Raw genomic sequence first — 26489 nt, forward strand, 5'->3', positions numbered from 1 at the left:
GAATAACCAGGTCTTAAGTTGGTTTTTAAAAATGCCCAGCAAGGGGTCCAAATGGATTTCAGAGGGGAGTGTGTTCCAGAGATAGGGAGCCATAGCCAAGAAGGCCTGGTGTCTCATTTTTTCTTTTTGGACCTCCCTCAGCGTTAGGCTCCTCAGTCACCCCTCCTGACTAGAACGGGTGATATGAGTACATCTAGGTGGGGGAGGCATTCCACCATGTATCGAGGTCCTAAACAGTTTAGGGCTTTGTATGTTTGAAATCAATGCAGAACCAAACGGGCAGCCAATGCAAGGGGGCCAGAGTGGGAGTGATATGTTGGTGTTTCCTCATCCCACTAAGAAGTCTGGCCACCTCATTCTGCACCATTTGGAGTTTCAGCATCAATCTCAAAGGTAACCCCACGTAGAGAGCATTACAGTTGTCTAATCTCAAGATTACGGGCGCATGGAGCAGAGTGGTGAGCGACCCAATATCAAGATAGGTATGCAGGGGAGGGGGCGGAGCAACAGGCGGCAAGAACAGGGGAATTCTCAGGGCTCTGAGAACCCCTGGGTTTTATTCTGAGTCAGCAGACCCTCCAAGAAAGGGGGGGCAAGTTTTCCATAGGAGAAGTCGGTGTGGGGCCAGAACTCCGGAGTGTTAATAAGGCACAAGCCTCAAGAAAAGTTCCTGGAGTCTGGTTAAAATCCCACTTTAACGTTAGCAGAGCAAGAGACTCAGAGATTGAGTGACTTAGAGATTTAGACGTGTGGAGAAAACATGAGAGAGTTCCTAATACTTAGAATATATATTTATTATGGCAAGACATATATACATATATACAGAGTACGGTACATTTGGCATAGTAACATAGTAACATTCAGAGCATTGACATAGAAAGTATATGACCACCAGACTTATAGCTGAGTGGTAACATCTGTTCTGTCTCAGCTACATTTATACTGAGAACAGCCAATCCTATTTTTCCATTCACAGCTGGTCTTATTAACAATCAAGCAATATACAGTGGGGTCTCTACTTAAGAACGTCCCTACTTAAGAACAATTCCACTTAAGAACAGCTCCATTTGCTAAATTTTGCTTCTACTTGAGAACAAAAATCCAAGATAAGAACAGGGAAAAAAAACTTTCCTGCTCTTTTTTTAACCTTAGGTCATCTTAGGTTAAAAAAAAAGTTCTCCCCCTAGTGGTAGAGTACGTATTAACCAGCTTTGCATTAGTTCCTATGGGAACTAATGCTTCAATGTACGAACGCACCTCTACATAACAAAAAAACAGCCAGAACAGATTAATTGGTTTTCAGTCCATTGCTTCAAAATTAGCTTCGTCAGAAGTGCTTTTAACACTGTTCCCTGACCTAAGGGAAAAAAAGAGAAAAAAATATCCCCCTCTAGTGGTAGAAGGCAGAATAGCAGCTTCCCATTAGTTTCTATGGACGGAAAAGAGCAGATACAGATTAAATGGTTTTCAATGCATTCCTATGGGAAATGCAGATTCTACATAAGAACTTTTCCACTTGAGAACCACCTTCCAATACAGATTAAGTTCTTAAGTACAGACCTCACTGTATCATCTTGCTTCACCTGCATGCCGTAAGTCATTACATTGACTTTTCTACTACACTCATGCCTCTGCACTACATTTACAATATTAAAATTTAACTCCCTGTTCATAAACAGAACCAAATCCTGACAGAGGTGGGCTTGCGGCAGGGAAGCTTGGAGACGCCGGGGAATTCAGACTGCAATCTGCTTTTTTCAGAAGAGCTTCCTTTCCTCATTGCAACTGACTTGTGAAGTCGCCATGATGAATTCATGTGTACCTGCCTGGAGAAGGGGGAGAAATGAAGATTTATGATCTGACTGCATGAACAGAAGTTGAATGGCTATTTTTATGGCAAGTAACAGACCAGATGTTTTTCTTTCTTTCTTTCTTGGAAGCCAATTGTGGAAATAGATCTCTTAAGCAGCAGAGAATCTTTGTTAATGTTGGAGGGTTTTTTTACTTCAACACAACAGTATCCACTGTACTTGGAAAAAAGGAGATGCAGAACTGAGTGTCATCAGCATATTGATGGCATGATGCTCCACACCCCCTGATAACCTCATCCAGTGGCCTCATATAGATATTAAACAGCATTGGGGAGATAGTCGAGCCCTATGGAACTCCACAATTGAGGCTCAACGGGGCCGAGTCCCTCTCCCCAAGCTGAACTCTCTGAGGATGTTTCCCCCAGGAAAGATTGGAGCCAGGCTAGCACCAGGCCATCAATTCCCAACTCGGAGATCCTTCTCAGGAGGATACCATGGCCGGCGGTATCAAAGGCAGCTGAGATATTGAGGAGGACCAACAGAGACATTTTTCCCCTGTCGGCCTCCCATAATAGGTCATCTAACAGGGTGACCAATGCCGTTTCTGTACCATGGCACAGCCTGAAGCCCGACTGGAATGGATCCAGGGTGTTTGTTTCATCCAAATGCACCTGAAGCTGATCGGCCACCACTCTCTCCACCACTTTACTAATGAAAGAAACACTGGCGACGGGCCTATAATTGTCAATGTTGTCCGCTGCCAAATTCAGTTTCTTTCGAGTGGGCCTAATGAGTGTCTCCTTGAGGGCAGGGGGAACCCTGCCCTCCCGGAAAGACCCATTAATTATCACCGTGGCCCATTCGGTTTTTGTAGGCCTGGCTGCTTTGATTAGCCAGGCCGGGCAAGGGTCAAGGGAGGAGGTGGTGGCATGACAGTGAACTAGCACCTTGTCCACAATGTCTGACGTCACAGGCTGAAAGTGGTTAAGTCTCATCGGGCAAGGCGGAGCGCTGGACTTCTCTGCTCGATCCAATGTCTCCAAAAAAGGAGAAAGCTCCTGGCAGATGGTCTCCACTTTAGATTTTAAAAATGCTGCAAATTGGTCAGGTGAGATACTAGAAGGAGGCCCATCACCCCGACCAATTCCGAATAAGTCGCAAACTATACGGAAAAGTTCCGCCTGCTGATTTGAAGCCTCACTTATCCGGTTAGCGAGATGAGCTCCACTAGCAGCCCTTATCTTAGCAGCCCTGACAGCTACCCTACTGGCTCAGCATGGCTCAGCATGGCTCCCCCTGGCTCAGCATGGCTCCGTGTTAGAATCTGGACACATCAGTGTGGATGGTGAAGTCCTTCCGGAAATCTAGACCTCTCACGACCTGGCTGGCCATCAATGCCTCCTTCAGCTTCCCAAAGGCTTCCTCACAGCTGCTCGTTCCCCTGGATATTTTCAGCTTTCTTTTTCTGTGTCAGGTCAGATATAGGAACGGTTATTTCACTGAACTTTGGTATAAACCTTGGAGTTGCACCTCCAGTGTCAATTTTGTGCACTATTCCCTTTCCTACCCCTGGTTTGTTTGAGAAGACCTGTTTGTACCTCATCAGCAAGGCCTTCGCTTCTTCATGTCTCTCTGGGGAAAGTACAGTGGACCCTCGACTTACGAAATTAATCTGTATTGAAACGGTGGCTGCAGGTTGAAAAGTCTGTAGGTCGAGGCTCCATTAACCTACAATGCATTGAAAACCGATTAATCCGTAACCGGCCATTTTTGTTCCATTTTGGTTTTTTGTTTTGTTTTTTCTGGTCTGTAGGTCGATTCTCCGGCTGCAAGTCAAACCTAAATTTTGCGGCCAGAGAAGTCTGTAAGTCGAAAAGTCTGTAAGTAGAGCCGTCTGTAAGTCAAGGGTCCATTGTAAGGGCCTGATTTGGACATCTTCAGGGTTATATTTGAGTTCTCCCCTCCCTTCCCAATAGTGTAATTCATATCTTTTGTCATCAGCTTCTTTCCTAGGAAAGGAAATTTCCTTTCTATCATATGGTTTTATCATGTTTATGTGAACCACTTTTCACCCTGGTTCTCCCTCCTCCTGGATTATATAATTTTTTTATTTCATTTTGGAGATTATTCTGTACGGACCTGCCCAATTTAATTGCAACTTATTCCCTTTGATGGGTCTTAGCATCAGAACCTCATCTCCAGGGTTGAAAGTTCTCTCTCTGGCCTTTCTGTCATACCATAACTTCTGTTTCTGTTGCTGGTGCTGTAAATTTTCTGCTGCAATCTCTAGCAATTTCTGCAAAGTGTTCATTAAGTTATCTACGTACTGAATTACTGTTTCAGGATCTTGCTCCCGCTCTAGTTCCTCCCAATTTTGTCAGAGTAAATCTAGGGGTCCCCGCATCTTCTGCCCAAATAACAGTTTGAAAGGACTAAACCCGGTGCTTTCCTGTGGTACAGATCTATAAGCGTACAGTGATTGCTGTAATTTGTGGTCCCTAATCATATGCATGAGTGTTACATTAATTTTCTCCAACAGTTAATTAGTTCTTGTAATAAATAACTGGCTAGAAAAGGTGTCTGCATGCTCTTTTCCCATTATTTTCAGTTTGTACTTAGAAGGAATTACAGTGGTGCCTTGCACAACGATTGCTTCATACAACGATGAATTCACACAGCGATGGGTTTCTTTGAGGAATTTCCCCCATCGTTTAACGATGTTCTCTATGGGGGAATTTCACTTAACGATGTCCCTTTTTCGTTCCGGTAAAAGTGTCTTAAACTGTTAGAAACCTGTTTTAAATGCTTGCAATCGTTAGCCCACCTCCTGAACCCTATGCAAACTTAATTTGGTGTTGTTCTGAGTCGTTGTTAATTTTTGGTGATTTTTTAAATTCTCCATTGAAAGCCTTTGAATGGTCCGTTCAATGGCTTTCAATGGAGAAAACAAAAAATCACCAAAAATTAACGAAGACTCAGAACAACACCAAATTAAGTTTGCATAGGGTTCAGGAGGTGGGCTAACGATTGCAAGCATTTAAAACAGGTTCCAAACATTGTAAGTCACTTAAAAATGAGCGAAAACGGACATCGGAAAGGACTTCAAAAGCACTGAAACCGGCTTCAGTGCTTTTGAAGCTCTTCCGTTTTCAGACGGTCCAATGCTTTTCAATGAGAGAGAGAAAAAATCACCAAAAATTAATGATGACTCAGAACAACACCAAATTAAGTTTGCATAGGTTTCAGGAGGTGGGCTAATGATTGCAAGCATTAATCTGTTCCAATTGGAATGGATTAACCGGTTTTCAATGCATTCCTATGGGAAATGGTGTTTCACTTAACGATGTTTTCACATAACGATTTTTAATGGAACCAATTAACATCGTTAAGCGAGGCACCACTGTATTAGTTGTTTATGAAGGTTCTCCCCTCCCCTCTTGGGATTTATTAAGATCTGCCTATATAAAAGGCCTTTTTCCTAAAAGTACCCCTCAGGGTTCTCAGGGATTACTGGACTTTCACTAACTATTTTAAAGCATTGTTCCAAGGTAGAATCTGCTTTTTGTCCCTTTTTAAATGTACAGTGGTGCCTCACTAGATAATTACCTCACAAAACGGTTAATCCGCAAGATGGGTTTTTGTGATCGCTATAGCGCTTCGCAAAACAGTAATCTCAATGTAAGTAGACAAACAGCGACAAGTACTTCCAGACTCCATCTAGGTACATATATTTTTGTTGTTGCAACAATTCCAGGCAACTCCATTGCTTGATTATTACTACAGTGTTTCATTCCCTCAGTTTTTCCAGGTTACATAAGAAAAAATGGTTTCAGAAAACATAGGTGTTACAAATACTGTAAAATCCAAAAGTCTTACAGATAGGTAAGCTATAGGCACATAACTTAAAAATATATGAAAACTCAACTTAAGCTTTATGCAAATACTTAAGTCATGTTAGAATCATGTTTCAAAATATATGAAAACTCAACAGGCATTCAATGAATGAAATACTTCTACCACACTGTCTTATCAATAACTCTGTTCCCAAACAAGCTAGTGATTTTGGTAAGCAGTGGAATTATTCAGAAAGTGGGAATTTTTTCAATTGTATTTTCACTTTTATTTTCTGTTAAAATCACTTTTTCTCCCCACCAATTCTTTAATTGTTGCATTTCTGACACCCCCTCCCCACTGCTCCAAGTAAACATTTCATGAGGCCCTCCCCTTTTCCCACCATGCTGGAGTCAAATCCCCACTCTGCCTAAGAAACCCATTGAATCTCTTACCCCAAAGGCCTGTTACGGTTGATATAAATCTGAACTGACATAACAGCATGAAACAAATATTACAACACACATGGAAACTTATTGGACTCAAATCTGCACTTGTGATGTCTCCTTTCACACTTATCTCTCTGCGATTCCATTTGCCCCATCTCTTGGTAGAATGCTTTCTCCTCCTGACTTCTCTTGACTACCCCACTCAAGAGAATAAGGTGACTTGCAATGTTAAAAGGAGTTATATTAAAAACCACAAAAATGCTAATTAAAAGGATAGGATATTAAAAAATCCATTAACTAATAAAAACCAAATAAACCTTTAAAATAAACATGAACCGCATATGTACACTGAGCCAGCCAAATCATTCAGTCCACTGACAGGAGAACAGCACTGATTATATTATTATAATGCCACCTGGGAAGGAATGGGGGACAAGTTTTATATGATTCTCTTCAGTTTCTGTATCTCAGCTTTAGTACTCATCCTACTTCTTCTTGTCTTCTCATCACTCATTCGTCCATTCACAGCTGAAAATCCTGTTGTGTAGCTAGACCTGCAGATCTTGGAATTGTAGTGAGAGTTGCACTGAAGTAGAAGTTGTATCCAGGATGCAGTGCCATTCACACAGCTGCAAATTCAGTGGAGTGTTCGTTGTGCAGGATTTTCGTGGTTCACTGAACGATCAAATTCTGCAAGTTCACTGAAGAACTGGTTGCACAATGAAATTGCTGTGGCATAAACTCTGCACTGAAGTAAACTGAGTTGAGCAGAAATTTCATCTTGATATCTATTTTTAAATTAATTAAAACAAACTTCCAGAAAGATTTTCTTTCTTTCCTTTTAACAAAAAACCATTTTGTGCCAGAAAATGTTACCTGTCAAACAGAAGATATCTTGTTTCCCATCTAGATTCAAAGTTTAGCTTTCCCTCAAAGAGGAAAGGGAAGCTCACACCTTAGTTCTTCAAGCAAATGTCTAAACTGATTGAGATTCTCTCTCATTATTGATATAAAAGACATTTTTTCCTTTACCTTGTCACATTCCATATTTTTAGGGATTAGCACTATCCAAAGATTGAAAAAAAACAGTAACACTTCTCATATTTAATAAGGCGATCAGTCTTACGGCACGTTTGAAGCAGATTATGTTTTTTAGCCACTAGTCTCTTCTCTCACATAATATAGAGTGATTTCTCCTAAAGGGGGGTGGTGTTATGGTTTTCCTCTCTATGTTTTTTGATGTGAATGAAGGTGACTACTCTGACTAAAGCACTTTCCACCATCCATGCATTTATGTGGCTTTTCCCGTGTGAGTTTTCTTATGTGAATTAAGGGAAGAAATCTGACTAAAACTTTTTCCACATTCCATGCATTTATGTGGTTTTTCACCTGTGTGGTTTTTTTGATGTAAATAAAGGCTACCACTCCGACTGAAGCTCCTTCCACACTCCATGCATTTATGTGGTTTTTCCCCTGTGTGTGTTTTCTCATGTGAATGAAGATGATCACGCCGACTAAAGTTCTTTCCACATTCCATGCATTTGTGTGGTTTTTCACCCGTGTGTGTTTTATGATGAGACTTTAGGTGACCACTGCGACGGAAGCTCTTTCCACATTCCACACATTTATGTGGTTTCTTTCCTGTGTGAGTTTTTTTATGAGACTTTAGGTGACTACTGTGACTGAAGCTCTTTCCACATTCGATGCATTCATATGGCTTCTCCCCTGTGTGTATTTTTTGATGAGACTTTAGGTGACCACTGCGACGGAAGCTCTTTCCACATTCGATGCATTCATGTGGTTTTTCCCCTGTGTGTGATTTTTGATGAGACTTTAGGTGACCACTGTGACTGAAGCTCTTTCCACATTCCATGCATTTATGTGGTTTCTCTCCTGTGTGTGTTTTTTTATGTAAATAAAGGCTACCACTCTGATTGAAGCTCTTTCCACATTCCATACATTTATGTGGTTTTTCCCCCGTGTGTGTTTTATGATGTGAATTAAGGTGACAACTGCGACGGAAGCTCTTTCCACATTCCATGCATTTATGTGGTTTCTCCCCTGTGTGAGATTTTTGATGTGAACTGAGGGTACTGCTGTGACGGAAACTCTTTCCACATTCCAAGCATATATGTGGTTTCTCACCCGTGTGAGTTTTATGATGTGAGTTAAGGTCATGATTGCGACGGAAGCTCTTTCCACATTCCATGCATTTATGTGGCTTCTGCCCTGTGTGAGTTTTTTTATGTGAACTGAGGGCACTGCTGTGACTGAAGCTCTTTCCACATTCCAGGCATTGATACAGTTTCTCTTCTCCATGAGTTATTTGATGTGAACCTACGTGACTGCTGTGACTGAAACTCTTTCCACCCTTCCTTTTACAAAAGGATTTATATTCCTTCTCTCCTCTTGTAGTTTTCTTGGTGAACTCTCCCATGTCTATTGCTATTTCGGGTACAGTTAAAAGTTTTTCTGAAAATTCGAATCTTTCTCCTCCCTTGTTTCTCTTGGCTCGTTTCTGATGGAGAGAAAAAAAAAAGGGAAGCACAGCATACAAAGGAATCTCATTTGGGATCAAGCAAAGGTACTGCTTTCTCTTTGACTGTCAGGAGTAAGGGAGAAACCCCACAGCTGAGCCAAGGAGCAGCAGAAAGAAAATGTTTCTTGTGTCTTAATTACTTCTGATTTTTGGACTCTAAAACCCATTTATTTATCATCCAGACATTTTAATTGCTAATGTATTTTAAAACATGGATATAACGTTCCTGACCATTTCTGTGTTCTAACTATCTTAGTCTGTAATATGGCAAGGGGAAAGCAGAATGGAAATATTTCAGCTTCACAGTGATTTATAAAGACTAATGATTGATGGCATAATGACTTTGCTTCCAAGTAGTAATGAAAATTAATCAGGAAGTATTATGGCCTGGAAGGCCTGGATATCCTTAGAATCATAAAACTACAGAGTTGGGAGAGATCACAGGGGTCATCGAGTCCAACCCCCATGCCATGCAGGAACGCCATCAAAGCACTCTTGACGGACGGCCATCCAGCCTCTGTTTAAAAAGCTCCAAAGAAGGAGACTCCACCACACTCCGAGGCAGCCTACTCCACTTCCGACCAGCTCTGTCAGGAGGTTCTTTCTGAGATTGAGGTGGAATATCTTTAGACATCTCCCATTTTTCCTTCTTATTGGGACAGTTTTAGATTGTCCCTTTAGTATCTCCCTTTGAAGAAATTCCCATCCGTCCTGAACTCCCTTCTCTTTCAGTTTCTTTGTCCATGGAATTGCAGCTAGTAATTCTCTAACTTTACTGAAATTGGCTTTCTTAAAGTCTAGAATGCATGTCCGGCTGCACTTGGCTTCCCCTTCCCACGGTATAACAAATTCCAAGAGAGGATAGTCACTCCCTACCTAATGCTCCCACCACCTCCATCCCATTAAGCCCTGTTGGTTATGATCAGATCTAAAATAGCTGATCTCCTGGTTGCCTCTTCCACCTTCTGGACCATGAAATTGTCTGCAAGGCAAGTGAATAAATTTGTTGGATTTTGTGTTCTTGGCAGAATTTGACTGCCAAGATATATCGGGATAGTTGAAATCTCCCATTCCTACAACATCTCTCTCTTTTGAATGTGTGGCCATCTGCTCCAGGAAAGCATCATCCAATTCCTTGGGCTGGCTTTGGGGTTTGTCAATGTCATGACTGAGATTGCATAAAATAAACGTTCAGGTTTAATGTTAGTCTTTGCTGGTAAAACTAATATTGATACATCCTCAACTCCTCTTTTCAGGGGAGAGACAGGGAGGAATGACAAAATCCGAAGTTTTACAAGCATAGTACAATGTGTTGAAAAACTGAGGCTTGAAAGATTTAATTCTCCAGGCAAGCCTGGGAACAAGGTTACAGTGTAGAATAACCTTGCCATAGCTGGGAGTTCAGGGTGGAGTCAAGAAAGAAAAGAATTGAAAAGGTACTGAACATAAGTAAAGACCGACTAGGACTCTGGAGACCCAGGTTCAAATCATCTGTGGGTTATGAGGGAGTGGAATTGGTAAAAAAAACCCTTTCCCACCCAGAGCGTTACACCCTCAAAACCCCTTTTCTCACTTTTGCAGAACGGGGGGGGGGTCTGGACTTTCAGGGACCCCCGGGAGGGGGGAAGGGTGGGGGAAGAGCCATGCTCCTTCCTTTCCTTCCTTTTTTTTCCCACAGCCATCCCTGCTTGCAGGATTCAGGAGAAAGTTGGGGGGGAAGAATCTTCTCAAAGGAAAACCGAGGTTGAGCCCCACCCCCTCCATGCATGCACCAAACACACCCAGAGAGAGAATGCTTTGCTGGGAGGGGACAAGGGGAATGGGGGCTTCTCCCTGCTTGGGGGGGAGGCGAATCCCCGACTTCCCCCCCCCGCTTCCCCCACCAAATATCCCCAATTAGGAGAACCGGAAGAATACATTTGCAATGCGGGCCCGTGCAATGGAGACCAAAGTGTGTATGTGTGTGCGTGGAGGGGGGTGCGTGGGTTAGCAACCCGAGAGGCAGCAAGAAGATCCCTCCAGCCCTCTCACCTCCATGGTGTGTGTGGGGGTTGCCTTCCCTTTTTTATAACTCTCCCCCCCCCGCCGCCGCCACCACCAATATTTTATACACCCCCCCCCACGGCTCACCTCTTTGCAGGTCCTAAGGCTGGAAACTCCCAAGGAGACCCCCTTTGCAACAGCCTTCCCCAGAGACCATAGAGACGGGAAGAGGAAGGGGAGGAGCTCCTCGACTCTTTCGTAGCTCTAGATATTCCCCTCCCCCCTCTAAACCCAAGGCTTTGATGAGTGGAGGGAGGGGGGAGGGAAGGAACCTGTAGGGGAAAAAGCGGGGAGGGTTTTGGGGGGGCTGCTCTAAGAGTCTCTCCCCCCCCCGTCTTCTAGGCAGGGAGAGCTCTATTCGTAGCTTCCGGTTCTCGTAAAAGAGACGTCGGAGGGGAGGAGCCCCTCTATCCTCCTTCGTACCTCTAGGTTTCTCCTCTTCTTCGTCTTGAGAGGGGGCTCCTCCCAAAGTGCGTCTCAAACGGGAACCGGAAGCACCTCTGCTTCTTCTTGGATCAGCCCAAGCATCAGCCTTTTGAGGATGTGGTTGGAGGTGGACCCTGGATATATGCTATGGTGAAAGGACTGATATTGAATGATTTATCGCTTATGACCAATGGGCTTAACCAAGACAACTCTGTGCATATGACTACTGCTACAATACAATTTTTCTTTACCTTAATCGACTCTTATTTCATTGCTTGTCTGCATACTGATACCTGAACTGGATTAAATCTCTGCTGGACTGCAAGGAGAACAAACCTATCAATTCTAAAGGAAATCAACCCTGAGTGCTCACTGGAAGGACAGATCCTGAAGCTGAGGCTCCAATACTTTGGCCATCTCGTGAGAAGAGAAGACTCCTTGGAAAAGCCCCTGATGATAGGAAAGTGGGAAGGCAAGAGGAGAAGGGGATGACAGATGAGGTGGTTGGACGGTGTCATGGAAGCTACCAACGTGAATCTGACCCAACTCTGGGAGGCAGTGGAAGACAGGAGGGCCTGGCATGCTCTGGTCCATGGGGTCACGAAGAGTTGGACACGACTGAATGACTAAACAACAAGAAAACGGTAAAGGAAAGGGTGCTGCCTTATCCATAAAGACCCTATCAATAACAAGTTTCATTGTATAATATAATGAAGTATGGGATTTAATCAACAATAAGTGGAGAAGTAATAATAAATAAAAATGGATTGTTAAATCAGAATAATTGTTATATGGGGGGACTTTTAAAAAATAATTATTAGTGAAACGGGAAGTCTGATTGTCTAAAGAAGAGATAATGATTTTCTGGAAGGGCTACTTCCCAAGGTGACTAATGCATAGTATTGTCAACCTTTTAGCCAGTTAGCTTGGAGGTTAAAATCTTGGTATTGGATGATTCCTGCACCAGGGGTATTATGAATACCTTCCACATTTTGACTGTTCTGTACAAGAGTGATTACCCAATGACATGGACCATAATCTGCCCCCCCAACAGAAGTGCAGAGAAAAATTCAGAATGGAATCAGCACTCGTGAAACTAGAACGATCATCAGCTGAGACCGTGTACAGAGACCGACAGTTTCTACCTGTGATGGAATGGATCATCTCATTTTATATTTTAAAAAAATGCAGAAAAAGATTCACCACGGGGAAAAGCAGGATACAAATTTACATTGTCAGGTTGCTTCACAGATTGTGGACATCCCGAGAGATCAGCACGTTGTGGTACAGCGTGTGGTTTGCACATCGAGGGAACTGCAACTTTCCTCCCTGATTGTGATTTCTTAAAGAAAGACCAGGGAAAGCTCTATTCCTCCTTGCTATCATCCATCTGCAGAGCCAGAGGTTGGGAATTACGTTGCCCACTGTTCCTCTTTCACAAGAGCTGGACTTCACGATCCAGAGTTTCCCTTCCACCTCTGTGGGTCTAGATTATTACTATGATGGTGAGGATGTGTTCATAGGGTTCAGAAACAGAAAAGGGGAAAAGGAGCAGGAAGGCAATGCTTTCTTCTCAGGAGCCCCAAGCATCAGCCTTTTGTGGAGGTGGTTGGAGGTGCATGTGTGCAGAATGTGGGTGACCAATGGGGAATGTGGGAGTCATGGACATGCTGTACAAAAAAATGGGACACCTCCCTAGATTGCTATAAGTACTCTCAGAGTTGCTAGGATTTACCAAATCAAGCCTCAGTCACATAGAGAGCCAAATATTTGTGGGTTAAAGGAAACAGATGGAGAAATGCAAGAGGCTTACTTTGCCCGAATGCGAGAGCTCACCCCATGAGTGAGCATGAATGACTGAAGAGGAGGGGGGAAAGAGTGTCCACAGAACAGCAGTGTTGAACCAAGGGAGTGGTCTTCTCAAAGTCCCAGCCCACCCAGGAAGCCTCTGTTGTCATCTAGTCTGAGACCCGACAGGGTGCCTGACTTTCCCAGGAGTCCTCCGGAGATTTATATACCTCCTGGGCAAGGATCAGAAGCCTATGGTTGATCATAGCAGACATCATCCAAGTCAAGGTGTGATCTCAATGGAAGGTTCGCCATCACTGGTTTAGGACCTCAATATCTGGCAGAACACCTCCTTCCAATTAGATCTGCCCATCCTGTAAGATCTTCCCAGACTGGGCGATTGGGAGCCCTGATCCTGAGAGAGGCTCTAAAAATGATGACCAGATATCAGGCCTTCTTGGTGGTCACTCTGCAACTATGAAACAGTCTCACCTGGCCCTTCATTGGGAACTTTCAAAAAATCATTAAAAACGTTATTTAGACAGGCCTTCCTGGATTTTAAAAAATCCTGATAGTGCTTTTAATAACAAACATTCAACCCTCTGCCATGCCCTTATGCTTTTATTATGTTGTTTCTTAGTGTAATTTGTTTTAGTAGCTCTTATATTTTGTTTGGTCATTATTTATTATTTCAGTTTTTTATTTTTTTTAATTACTTTTTTTGTAAACCGCCCAGAGTGGCCTTGGCAGCCAGATGGGCGGTATAAAAATCAAATCAATCAATCAATCAATCAATCATCCAAGTCAAGGTGTGATCTCAATGGAAGTAGACAAACACTGACAAATATTTCCAAACTCCATCTGGGTACATATATTTTAGTTGTTGCAACAATTCCAGGCAACTCCATTGCTTGATTATTACTACAGTGTTTAATTTCCTCATTTTTTTCCAGGTTACATAAGAAAAACTGGTTTCAGAAAACATAGGTGTAAGAAATACTGTAAAATTCAAACGTTTTACAGATAGGTAAGCTATAGGCACATAACTTTAAAAAATATATGAAAACTCAACTTAAGCTTTATGCAAATATTTAAGTCATGTTAGAATCATGTTTCAAAATATATGAAAACTCAACAGGCATTCAATGAATGAAATACTTCTACCACACTGTCTTATCAATAACTCTGTTCCCAAACAAGCTAGTGATTTTGGTAAGCAGTGGAATTATTCAGAAAGTGGGAATTTTTTCAATTGTATTTTCACTTTTATTGTCTGTTAAAATCACTTTTTCTCCCCACCAATTCTTTAATTGTTGCATTACTGACACCCCCTCCCCACTGCTCCAAGTAAACATTTCATGAGGCCCTCCCCTTTTCTCACCATGCTGGAGTCAAATCCCCACTCTGCCTAAGAAACCCATTGAATCTCTTACCCCAAAGGCCTGTTACGGTTGATATAAATCTGAACTGACATAACAGCATGAAACAAATATTACAACACACATGGAAACTTATTGGACCCGGACCCAAACCTGCACTTGAGATGTTCTCTTTCACACTTATCTCTCTGCGACTCCATTTGCCCCGTCTCTTGGTAGAACGCTTTCTCCTCCTGACTTCTCTTGACTACCCCACTCAAGAGAATAAGGTGGCTTGCAATGTTAAAAGGAGTTATATTAACAACCACAAAAATGCTAATTAAAAGGATATTAAAAAGTCCATTAACTAATAAAAACCAAATAAACTTTTAAAATAAACAAGAACCACATATGTACACTGAGCCAGCCACATCATTCAGTCCACTGACAGGAGACCAGCACTGATTATATTGTTATAATGCCACCTGTGAAGGAACAGGGGACAAGTTTTATATGATTCTCTTCAATTTCTGTATCTCAGCTTTAGTACTCATCCTACTTCTTCTTGCCTTATCACTGAGGCAGGTGATTCGCCCATTTCAAAATAATATTGTGTAGCTAGATCTGCAGATCCTGGAATTGTAGTGAGAGCTGAACTGAAGTAGAAGTTGTATCCAGGATGCAGTGCCATGCACACAGCTGCAAATTCAGTGGAGTGGTTGGTGTGCAGTTTTTTTGTGGTTCACTGAACAATCCAATTCTGCAAATTCACTGAAGAACTGGTTGCACAATGAAATTGCTGTGGCATAAAGTCTGCACTGATTTAAACTGAGTTGAGCCGAAATTACATCTTGATATCTATTTTTAAAATAATTAAAACAGACTTCCAGAAAGATTTTCTTTCCTTTTAACCAAAACCATTTTGTGCCAGAAAATGTTACCTCTCAAACAGAAGATATCATGTTTCCCATCTAGATTAAAAGTTTAGCTTTCCCTCAAAGAGGAAAGGGAAGCTCACACCTCAGTTCTTCAAGCAAATGTCTAAACTGATTGAGATTCTCTCTCATTATTGATATAAAAGACATTTTTCCTTTACCTTCTCACATTCCATATTTTTAGGCATTAAAACTAACCAAAGATTGAAAAAAACAGTGACACTTCTCATATTTAATAAGGCGATCAGTCTTACACCACGTTTGAAGCAGCTTATGTTTTTTAGCCGCTGGTCTCTTCTCTCACATAAAATAGAGTGATTTCTTCTAAAGGGGGGTGCTGTTATGGTTTTTCCTGTGTGTTTTTTCATGTACATGAAGGTTACCACTCTGACTGAAGCTCTTCCCACATTCCATGCATTTATGTGGTTTTTCGCCCGTGTGTGTTTTTTGGTGTGCTTTAAGGTTACCACTGTGAATGAAGCACTTCCCACATTCCATGCATTTATGTGTTTTTTCCCCTGTGTGTGTTTTTTGATGTGCATGAAGGTGATGACGCCGACTGAAGTTCTTTCCGCATTCCATGCATTTGTGTGGTTTTTCCCCTGTGTGTGTTTTATGATGTGAATTGAGCTGATGACTGAGACGGAAGCTCTTTCCACATTCCATGCATTTATGTGGTTTCTCCCCTGTGTGAGTTTTTTGATGAGACTTTAGGTGACCACTGTGACTGAAGCTCTTTCCACATTCGATGCACTCATGTGGTTTTTCCCCTGTGTGTTTTTTTTTATGTAAATAAAGGGTACCACTCTGACTGAAGCTCTTTCCACATTCCATGCATTTATGCGGTTTTTCCCCCGTGTGTGTTCGCTGATGTGAATTAAGGTGACAACTATGACGGAAGCTCTTTCCACATTCCATGCATTTATGTGGTTTCTCCCCTGTGTGGGTTTTTTGATGTGAACTGAGGGTACTGCTGTGACGGAAACTCTTTCCACATTCCAAACATATATGTGGTTTCTCTCCCGTGTGAGTTTTATGATGTGAATTAAGCTGATGACTGCAACGGAAGCTCTTTCCGCATTCCATGCATTTATGTGGCTTCTCACCTGTGTGAGTTTTTTGATGTGAACTGAGGGTACTGCTGTGACGGAAACTCTTTCCACATTCCAAGCATATATGAGGTTTCTCCCCTGTGTGAGTTTTTTGATGTGAACTGAGAACACTGCTGCGACGGAAGCTCTTTCCACATTCCATGCATTTATATGGTTTCTCCCCTGTGTGAGTTTTTTTATGTGAACTGAGGGCACTGCTGTGACTGAAGCTCTTTCCACATTCCATACATTGATATGGTTTCTCTTCTCCATGAGTTATTTGATGTGAACCTAGGTGATTGCTGTTACTGAAACTCTTTCCACACTTGCTTTTATAAAAGGATGTAGATTCCTTCTCTCCTCTCGTAGTTTTCTTGGTGAACTCTTCCATGTCTATTGGTGTTTCAGGTACACTTAAATGTTTTTCTGCAAATTGGATACTTTCTCCTCCCTCGTTTCTCTTGGCTCGTTTCTGATGGAGAGAAAAAAAGATGGGAAGCACAGCATACAGAGGAATCTCATTCGGGATCAAGCGAAGGTACCGCTTTCTGTTTGACTGTCAGGAATAAGGGAGAAACCCCACAGCTGCGCCAGGGAGCAGCAGAAAGAAAAAGAAAAGTTTCTTGTGTGTTAATTACTTCTGATTTTTGGACTCTAAAACCCATTTATTTATAATGCAGACATTTTAATTTCTAAAATATTTTAAAATATAGAAATAACTTTCCTGACCATTTCTGTGTTATAACTATCTTAGTCTACAATATGGCAAGAGGAAAGCAGAACGGAAATATTTCAGTTTAACAGTGATCTATAAAGACTAATGATTGACAGCAGAATGACTTTGCTTACTAGTAATGAAAATGAATCAGGAAGTATTATTGCCTGGAAGGCCTGGATATCCTTAGAATCATAAAACTACAGAGTTGGGAGAGATCACAGGGGTCATCGAGTCCAACCCCCATGCCATGCAGGAACGCCATCAAAGCACTCCTGACAGATGGCCATCCAACCTCTGTTTAAAAAGCTCCAAAGAAGGAGACTCCACCACACTCCGAGGCAGTCTATTCCACTTCTGACCTGCTCTGTCAGGAGGTTCTTCCTGAGATTGAGGTGGAATCTCTTTAGACATCTCCCATTTTTCCTTCTTATTGGAACAGTTTTAAATTGTGCCTTTAGTATCTCCCTTTTAAGAAATTCCCATCCATCCTGAACTCCCTTCTCTTTCAGTATCATTGTCCATGGAATTACAGCTAACTTTACCGAAATTGGCTTTCTTAAAGTCTAGAATGCGTCTCTGGCTGCACTTGGCTTCCCCTTCCCACGATATAACAAATTCCAAGAGAGGATAGTCACTCCCTACCTAATGCTCCCACCACCTCCATCCCATTAAGCCCTGTTGGTTATGATCAGATCTAAAATAGCTGATCTCCTGGTTGCCTCTTCCCCTTCCCACGATATAACAAATTCCAAGAGAGGGTGGTCACTTCCCACCTAAACTTCCCACCGCTTCCATCCCATTAACAAGGTCATCCCTGTTGGTTAAGATCATATCTGAAATAGCTGTTCCCCTTGTTGCTTCTTCCATCTTATGGACCATGAAATTGTCTGCATGTTGGACTTTGTGTTCTTGGCAGAGTTTGACTGCCAAGATATATCGGGATAGTTGAAATCTCCCATTACTACAGCATCTCTCCCTTTTGAATGTGTGGCCATCTGCTCCAGGAAAGCATCATCCAACTACTCAGGCTGGCTTTGGGGGTCTGTCAATCTCATGATTGAGATTGCATAAAATAAACATTCAGGTTTAACATTAGTCCTTGCTAGTAAAACTAACACTAATACATCCTCAAATGCTCACCTTTCCAGGGGAGGGGCAGGGAGGAATGCCAAAATCTTAAATTTCACACGCATAGTGCTCAAATAATTACAGGGCATGGGGGAAGAGCAGCCCAGAGGAAATGTAGAATGCGTTGAACAACCAAGGCTTGAAAGAGTTAACTCACTAACCAAGTCTGGGAACAAGGTCACAGGGTAGAAAATAGCTGAGAGTTCAGGGTGGAGTCAAGAAAGAAAAGAACTGAGAAGGTATTGAACATACTTATGTTGCACGTGTTAATGTGACATTACAACAATGGAACTGACTAGCTTGGGAGGTAGTGAATGCTTCAATACTGGTGGCATTGAAGAGAAAGCCTGACAGCCGTCTGTCAGATACTCTCTAATTGGGATTGATGCACTGAGCAAGGAGGTTGGACTTGATGTCCTCATTCCAACTCCACTACTGACCAGAGGCGGCTTTCGCAAGTCCTATAGCTTGTACTCTTGGTCATTCAAATACCTTGGTGTGAGTAGACCTTGATGCTACAGTATCTCGAGGTCCTGATCCTTTGTTTTACAGACTTTTATTCTACCAGACTTTGCAAAATTTTAGTCAAAACCATGACATTGTACTGTTAGTGGCAGCCTGCCAGATTTTGAGTTACAAGCCCTCGTACTTACAGGAAGGAAAGGAACCAAAAACATTCCTATTTAAAATAATGATTGGTGCACGAGGCCTTTGGACCTCTAGGTCCTGCAGGGAGGATTGTTGGTAGTTCGGAGAAAGGGAGATAAGGGTATAAACAATGGCTCCAAAGGGTAGCTAGTGGGAGGCAGAAAGGATGCCAGAGAGCAACAGCTGCAACAACAGCTGCAACAACAGCACCAGATGAGAACAATATGGATTTTCCTCAATAGACCGAAACTGGCTTTGCTGGATGAGGGAGAATATGCCTGCGTAGGAGAAAGGAGGTTAGATACCTTACACCTATCCCTCTTTCTAGCTCTACTCCCAGCCAAACGGTACCAGGTGACCATATCAGCCACCCCCCAGGCCACATGGTATTGTTGGTAAATGCCGGGTCAGCAAAAAACAAGACTGCCCTCATCCATGACTTAATTTTGGATGAGGGGGCCGACCTGGCATGCATTACTGAGACCTGGGTGGGAGAAGGAGGAGGAGTTCCTCTATCTCAGTTATGTCCCCCTGGGTACTTGGTCCAACACCAGGGTCACCCGGAGGGGCGGGGAGGAGGTGTGGCAATAGTCTATAAGGATTCCTTCCACTTGGGACCTGTCCCCTTGGGAAATGGTCTAGAGGGCCTGTATTGTGTGCTGGCCTTGTGAGACAGATCAGGGATTCTGCTGGTGTACCGGCCACCCTGCTGCTTACCAACAGTCTCCCTACCTGAGCTGACGGAGGTGATCTAGGATCTGGTGGTGAGGACCCCCAGACTTTTGGTACTGGGAGACCTCAACCCCCATGCCGAGGCCACTTTATCAGGGGCTGCTCAGGACGTCATGGCCACCATGACAACCATGGGGCTGTCTCAACATGTCATCGGCCCGACTCGTGAGAAAGGCCATACATTTGACCTAGTATTCTCAATGGGATGGGGGGATGGTGGTCTGGATGTGGTGGATTTATCTTTGACTCCGTTGTCATGGTCAGACCATTTCCTAGTAAAATTTAGACTCTCTGCCACTACTATCCTCTGCAGGGGTGGGGGATCAATTAAAATGATCCACCCCCGGAGACTTATGGATCCTGAACGATTCCTGAACGCTCTAGGGGAGTTTCCAGCTGATATGGGCGGCGCTCCTGTTGAAGACCAGGTCGCCTTGGGCTACAAGGAGATGGCCCGGGCGGTTGACACGATCGCACCTAGGCGGCCTCTCCCTGCCCGCAGAGCCTATATGGCTCCATGGTACACAGAGGAGCTTTTGGCCATGAAACGGTTGGGGAGATGGCTTGAGCGCAGATGGAGGAAATATCGCTGTGACTATGACCAAACACAGCTTAGAGCCCATTATCGGGCCTACTCTGTGGCAATACGGCTGGCGAAACGGCAGTATTTCTCCAGCCGTATCACTTCCTCGGTGTGTCGTCCAGCAGAGCTATTTCGAGTGGTCCAGGACCTTCTTCAACCTAATGGTTCGGTGGAGGCCCTGGACTCCTCAGTGGCTCGTTGTAATGAATTTGTTACACACTTTGTGGGGGAAATTGCTCAGATTCGCAAAGATTTGGACTCCACTGTTAATGCAGAGCTCATGGTTGTGTCCAGTGCTCCGGACTTATGTCATAATTTATTGAATGAGTTTCAGTTGTTGCGACCTGAGGATGTGGACAGGATGCTTGGATCGGTTCGTGCCACCACTACACAACTTGACTCTTGCCCATCATGGCTAATAAAGAAATCTGCCAGGGGAGTTTGCACCTGGATCCTAGAGGTCATCAACTCCTCGTTAAGAGAGGGAGTGGTCCCTGCCCCATTAAAGGAGGCAGTGATTCACCCACTCCTAAAAAAAACCTAATCTGGATCCAGGTCTAGTGAACAACTATCGTCCAATAGCAAACCTCCCTTTTCTGGGCAAGGTGTTGGAACGTGTGGTGGCTGAGCAGCTCCAGGCTCTCCTGGATGAAACGGATTATCTAGATCCATTTCAATCGGGTTTCAGGCCGGGTTATGGGACGGAAACTGCCTTGGTCGCCCTGTTTGACAACCTTTTCTGGGAGAAAGACAGGGGTAATGCATCCTTGTTGATTCTCCTGGACCTCTCAGCGGCTTTCGACACCATCGGCCATGGTGTCCTTCTGGACAGACTGGCTGGGATGGGAATCGGAGGCACTGTTTTACAGTGGTTCCGTTCCTACCTGGCTGATCGAGTCCAGAAGGTGGTGCTGGGGGACAGCAGCTCTGACCCATGGCAGTTGCGTCATGGGGTTCCTCAGGGCGCTATATTGTCCCCCATGCTGTTCAATATCTACATGAAACCGCTGGGGGAGGTCGTTAGGAGGTTTGGACTGGAGTCAGTAATATGCTGATGACACCCAGCTCTACCTCTCATTCTCTACCAATCCAGGTGTGGCAGTCACCGTTCTAAACTCGTCCCTGGACTCGATAATGGTCTGGATGAGGGTCAATAAACTGAGGCTCAATCCAGACAAGTCTGAAGTGCTGCTGGTAGGTGCCCCACCAGATAGGTTAAAGGGCCATTTCCCTACCTTAGATGGGATTACACTCCCCCTAAAGGACAGGGTCCGCAGCTTGGGGGTGCTCCTTGACCCCAGTCTGACCTTGGAAGCCCAGGTGGACTCGGACATAGTGGAGAGTTATGACTAAATGCGATCCACCTGCAGCAGGAACTGGCAAGCCGTTCAAGTATCTTTGCCAAGGAAACCCCATGAAGAGAAACAAAAGGCTAAAAGATATGATGCTGAAAGATGACCCTTCAGGTCAGAAGGCGTCCAATATGCTACTGAGGGAGAGTGGAGGACAAGCACAAGTAGCTCCAGGGCTAATGAAGTAGTTGGGCCAAAGCTGAAAGGACAGTCAGCTGTGGACATGCCTGGAAGTGAAAGGAAAGTCAGATGCAAATTGCATAGGAACCTGGAATGTAAGATCTATGAAACTTTGGAAGCTGGATGTGGTCAAACAGGAGATGGCAAGAATAAACATTGACATCCTGGGTATCAGTGAACTAAAATGGACAGGAATGGGCAAATTCAATTCAGATGATTGTCAAATCTACTACTGTGAGCAAGAATCCTGCAGAAGAAGTGGAGTAGCCCTCATAGTCAACAAAAGAGTGGGAAAAGCTGTAATGGGATACAATCTCAAAAATGATAGAATGATTTCAATACAAATCCAAGGCAGACATTTCAACATCACAGTAATCCAAGTTTATGCACCAATCACCAATGCTGAGGAGACTGAAATTGACCAATTCTATGAATACTTACAACACCTTCTAGAACTGAGACCAAAGATGTTTTTGTCATTATAGGAGACTGGAATGCTAAAGTAGGGAGTCAAGAGATAAAAGGAACAACGGGTAAGTTTGGCCTTGGAGTTCAAAACAAACAGGGCAAAGGCTAATAGAGTTTTGTCAAGAGAACAAGCTGGTGAACACAAACACTCTTTTCCAACAACACAAGAGGCGACTCTACACATAGACATCACCAATCACCTTTGTTGCCCTTCTCTGTACCTGTTCCAGCTTGTCTTCACCCTTTTTCAACTCTGCTGTCTAGAGGTAAAGAGAGTACTCATGACGAAGCCTAACCAGAGCTGAATGGAGGGGAACTACAGCTTCATGGGACCTGGGCACTCTACAAGGTGCTTCGAGAATGACCATTTGATCATCCTCTCCAGAATTTTCTCTGGGACTGATATCAAGCTGACTGCTCTGTAGTTACCAAGGCTATCCTTTCAGCCCTTTTTGGCTACAGTGATACAATAATGATGGTACCACAGATGTTTTCTAATGTAAACATATTTGACAAAGTTCCTCCAGACATAGTGGAAAAGGATTAGAAACGGAAGGACATTTGGATGGCTTAAGCTAGCCCCATACATGGTCAAGGGCAGTGGTTCCCCACTTGGAGTCCCCAGATGTTCTGGGACTAAAACTCCCAGAAGAAGCCCTCACCGCTAGCTCTGCTGACCAGGATTTCTGGGAGTTGTCGACTCAAGGTTAGGAACTGCTGAACAGGGGTAGCAGCAAATGTTATAATTTTGGCATATTATTAATTGGAAACCTGAATTTCAATTTTAGGTTTTTTAAATAAAATATTTTTTTTAAAAAACTACCGAGTGTGGTGTAGTGGAGGGAAAGACAGACTAGGACTCTGGAGACCAGGGTTCGAATCCTCCGTTGGTTACGAGGGAGTGGAATTGGTAAAACCACTTCTTAAATATCTCACTTCCTGTGAAAATTTTATTAGAGTCACTAATTATAAGTCAACTTTGACTCCATAGCACATAATTAAGAAATTTTGTATGACTTGTCATTCTAATCGCGAGCCAGGAGGTGAGGCTTAGGAACCTGACGCCGAGGGAGGCCCGGAGGGAAAAGACTCGAAACCAGGCCTTCTCGGCAGTGGCTCCTCACCTTTGGAACAATCTCCCTCCTGAGATTCGCGCGGCCCCTACGCTGGGTACATTTAAAATTCAACTAAAAACATGACTTTACATCCAGGCCTTCCCTCCTGTCAGCATTTAACTTCCTTTCTCTTGGCTATCTATTATTTATTATCTTTTGGAATGTTTTGTTACCAATGATGTCAATGGATTTATATTATTTTATTTTAATTGTATATATGTTTGTTGTAAGCCACCCAGAGTGGTAGAATATACCAGCTGGGTGGGGTGGGTATGTATGTATGTATGTATGTATGTATGTATGTATGTATGTATGTATGTATGTATGTATGTATAAATAAATAAATAAATAAATAAATAGATAGATAGAAGTAGAAGCAGATATCCAGGAAAGTTTTTAAAATGATGCAGTAACTTGTCTGGGTTTGACAGTTCTAGCTTGATCCTTCCCAGCATGGCTGGTTAGAACCACGGAAGGGGCTATGATTAATTCGGTCATAAATATTATTAATTCACTGTTGAGGGAAATTATTCCCTTACCATCATCCTCTGTCCATTTTCCTAGTGCCCAGCTAAGTGTTAGGATCAGATTCCTCTCTCTCTAGGAGTCTCCCTGCACGCAAGACTGGGAGTCCTATATATTGTTATGTTCAGAGAGGGGAAACGTCAAGCTTACTGAAGACGGTAAATTAATTATTATTATTATTATTAATTTAATTTATACCCCGCCTATCTGGTCGGTGAGGACCACTCTAGGCGGCTAAATTACACACCAACGCACACAATTACATCAGAACAAGGAAGGACAATAAACAACTCAAATTTCCCTCAGCCAAAAGAGTTTGTAGCTTTCATTTTCATCCGCTGCTTCAGCTTCTGGGGACTAGTGGAGAACATCTTTGCACAAGGAGGGCGACAAAAAAAAAAGAACAAAACCTGGAGAAGATGAGAGGAGGGCAACAATCAAGATCATACCCTAGACAACCATCCGTGAGATTTCCTTTGATTTTGATTCCTGTCTTGAGCTGGGAATTCAGTATCAAGTCGATCTACGCTCCTTCTAACTTCGTTATTCTCTTAAACAGCTGCATCCTGGAAGGAAGCAAAAAGAAACATCCTCCACACTCTATGCCCAGGAGGCCGAAAACTCTTACCTAGAGAGCCCTTGTTGTTCCCAGAAACCTCAAGCAGGACATCCGGTTGCGGAGCGCTCTGGCCTGGATGCAGAAGATCCCATTTTCCACAGAGGAAATACAAAGACAACTCCTGAAAGAACACTAGCAGCTGAAAGGGGAAACCACAAGAAAAAGGGTCTAAATATTCTCCCCTACAGGCCAGGACAGAAGAGGCAAGGTCCACATTCCCAAATGAGACAGGGAATTGGAAAGCTCAGAAAGCAATTCCTTGATGTAAAAAAAACTGATTCGATTCATGGCATCCCATTGCAGTTGAAATCAAGGGTTTCACAGAGAAGAATCTGAGGCGTGTTATTGTCATTTTGCCTCTTGAGGAGAAATTAGGGAAGATAAGCTCCATTTGGGTTTCAATGAATTGCTTCACAGAGGCTGCCACCAGTTTATGGAGAGCAACAACCCCCCCCCCCCAAATAAATGTACTTCCATTCCCTTTTAAATTTTTCTCCAAAGCAAGTTGGGTTCATCTTCCAGCTCTACTGCCATCTTCCTTTCTCCAGGCCCTCAGAACTGAAACCTGAAGCCATATTGATAAGTAACTTTTCTGCTTATTCAATAATACCTTTTTATGCATTTTGGGATATCCATGAAATCCAAAGGGAGCCTAGGCTAGTCACTGCCACACCCGACACACTCCCACTCAAGACAAGACAGTCTGATTTATGTGTGTCTCCCAGAAAATGTGACATTTTCACAATTTTGCCAGAATTATCCTGGGCCACCACTGAGCTGCGTACTCCAACAGTTTATATAAGATCAGCTGTTTGAACACACAAGGACCTGGGTCTTTTTTCCTTAAAAGGTAGATGTCAGGTGAAAAACTCAGCTACTAGAAAAAAACACAGTCACCAAATTCTTACAGCAGAGTGGTAGAATATACCAGATGGGCGGGATATTAGTGTCAATTCACAGGGAAAGTCTCCATCCTCAGATCATTCTGGCTTTGAATATTTCCTTCCTTCTCCTGTCCCCCACGTCTTCTAAGACACCCAGAGTGGCCTCTAACCAGATGGCTATTATAGATAAAAAGAAAATAATTATTTATCTAAACTTTGCAATTCTCCCTCCTAGCCTTCTTCTTCGGAGATCAGCCTCCATGGCCAACCAAATCCTTCCCTTCCAGCCAAGTCCTTCCATCCCCCCCCCCCGCCCACCTATGTTTCATATCTCCTGCCTCCCAGGCTGTAATCTTCACCTTCACCCCCACTTTCTCTGCCAGACCCCCTTTCTTGGGACCCCAATCTCTCCCCGCCTTCCTCTTCCTCCTCTTCCTCCTGCCAAGTCCCCCCCTTCCCACCCAGGGCGTTGCAGCCTTAAAATCCCTTTTCCCACTTTTGCAGAAGGGGGGGGTCTGGACTTTGGGGGAACCCAATGGGGGGGAGGGAAGAGGAGAGCCAAGTTCCTTCTTCTCGTTAATTTTTTTCACTTTTTTTGGGACAGCCACCGAGGCCTGCAGGATTCAGGAGAAAGTAGCGGGGGGGGGGGAGAGAAAGATCTCCTCAAAGGAAAACCACGAGTTCCCTCCCCCCTCCGTGCACGCACCAAACACACAAACACAGAGAGTGCCTTGTTGGGAAGGGACATGGTGGGGCCTCCCTGATTCCGCGGGGGGGGGGGAATTCCCGACCTCCCACCTTCATCAACCCCCCCCCCCCAAATAGGAGACTCGGAAGGAAAGACGTGCAATTCGGGACCGTGCAATGGAGACCCAAAAGGGGGGGTGGCCTTTACAATCCGAATGGAAAGTAGAAGACCCCTCTCCCCTGGGGGGGGGGGAGTTTGCCTTGCTTTTCTTGAATTCCGCCCCCCCCCCCCCCCCAAATATATGTTGCAACAACCCTCACGGCTCACCTCCTTGCAGGTCCTGAGACGGGAAACTCCGCAGAACACGACTTTCCAAGCCCCTTCCTCCGAGACCATAGAGACGGGAACAGACAGACGCGCCCTCTCGCCGCTTCCGGTTCCTGTTTGGAGAAAGGTATACTTTGGCTTGTGGGGGCGCCTTCTTCCTCTCATGCTTTTCTTGCCTTATTTGCTTTCTTTCAGCCGAAAATAAACAAATATTTATTGGATCTCTCTGTCCCTGGCTGATTGATTAATGT

The 26489-nt window shown here is 43.7% G+C and overlaps 2 protein-coding genes across 3 annotated transcripts in view; one reads left to right on the forward strand and one right to left on the reverse strand.

The window, feature by feature from the left end:
- The window catches only part of LOC140703825 (uncharacterized), a 412915-nt gene that overhangs the window by 366354 nt on the left and 20072 nt on the right, over positions 1-26489 (forward strand). The gene's annotated exons all lie outside the window — the stretch shown is intronic.
- LOC110090808 (uncharacterized) lies at positions 774-26363 on the reverse strand. Of its 2 annotated transcripts, XM_078387380.1 has the most exons (7): positions 26239-26363; positions 24349-24478; positions 22054-22109; positions 15987-16743; positions 14269-14272; positions 5418-8352; positions 774-1826 (listed from the first exon to the last, which is right to left on the reverse strand). In XM_078387380.1, exons 1-6 carry the CDS (start codon positions 26305-26307, stop codon positions 7383-7385), a joined length of 1986 nt encoding a protein of 661 aa, XP_078243506.1. In that variant the 5' UTR covers positions 26308-26363; the 3' UTR covers positions 774-1826; positions 5418-7382. The 2 variants fall into 2 exon arrangements, 1 of the variants encoding a protein (XP_078243506.1); XR_013542448.1 differs by lacking the exons at positions 774-1826; positions 5418-8352; positions 14269-14272; ... (1 more) ...; positions 22054-22109; positions 26239-26363 and adding exons at positions 22827-24130; positions 25248-26196.

This window comes from Pogona vitticeps, chromosome 2 (genome assembly GCF_051106095.1).
Source record: "Pogona vitticeps strain Pit_001003342236 chromosome 2, PviZW2.1, whole genome shotgun sequence".
Taxonomy (NCBI): domain Eukaryota; kingdom Metazoa; phylum Chordata; class Lepidosauria; order Squamata; family Agamidae; genus Pogona; species Pogona vitticeps.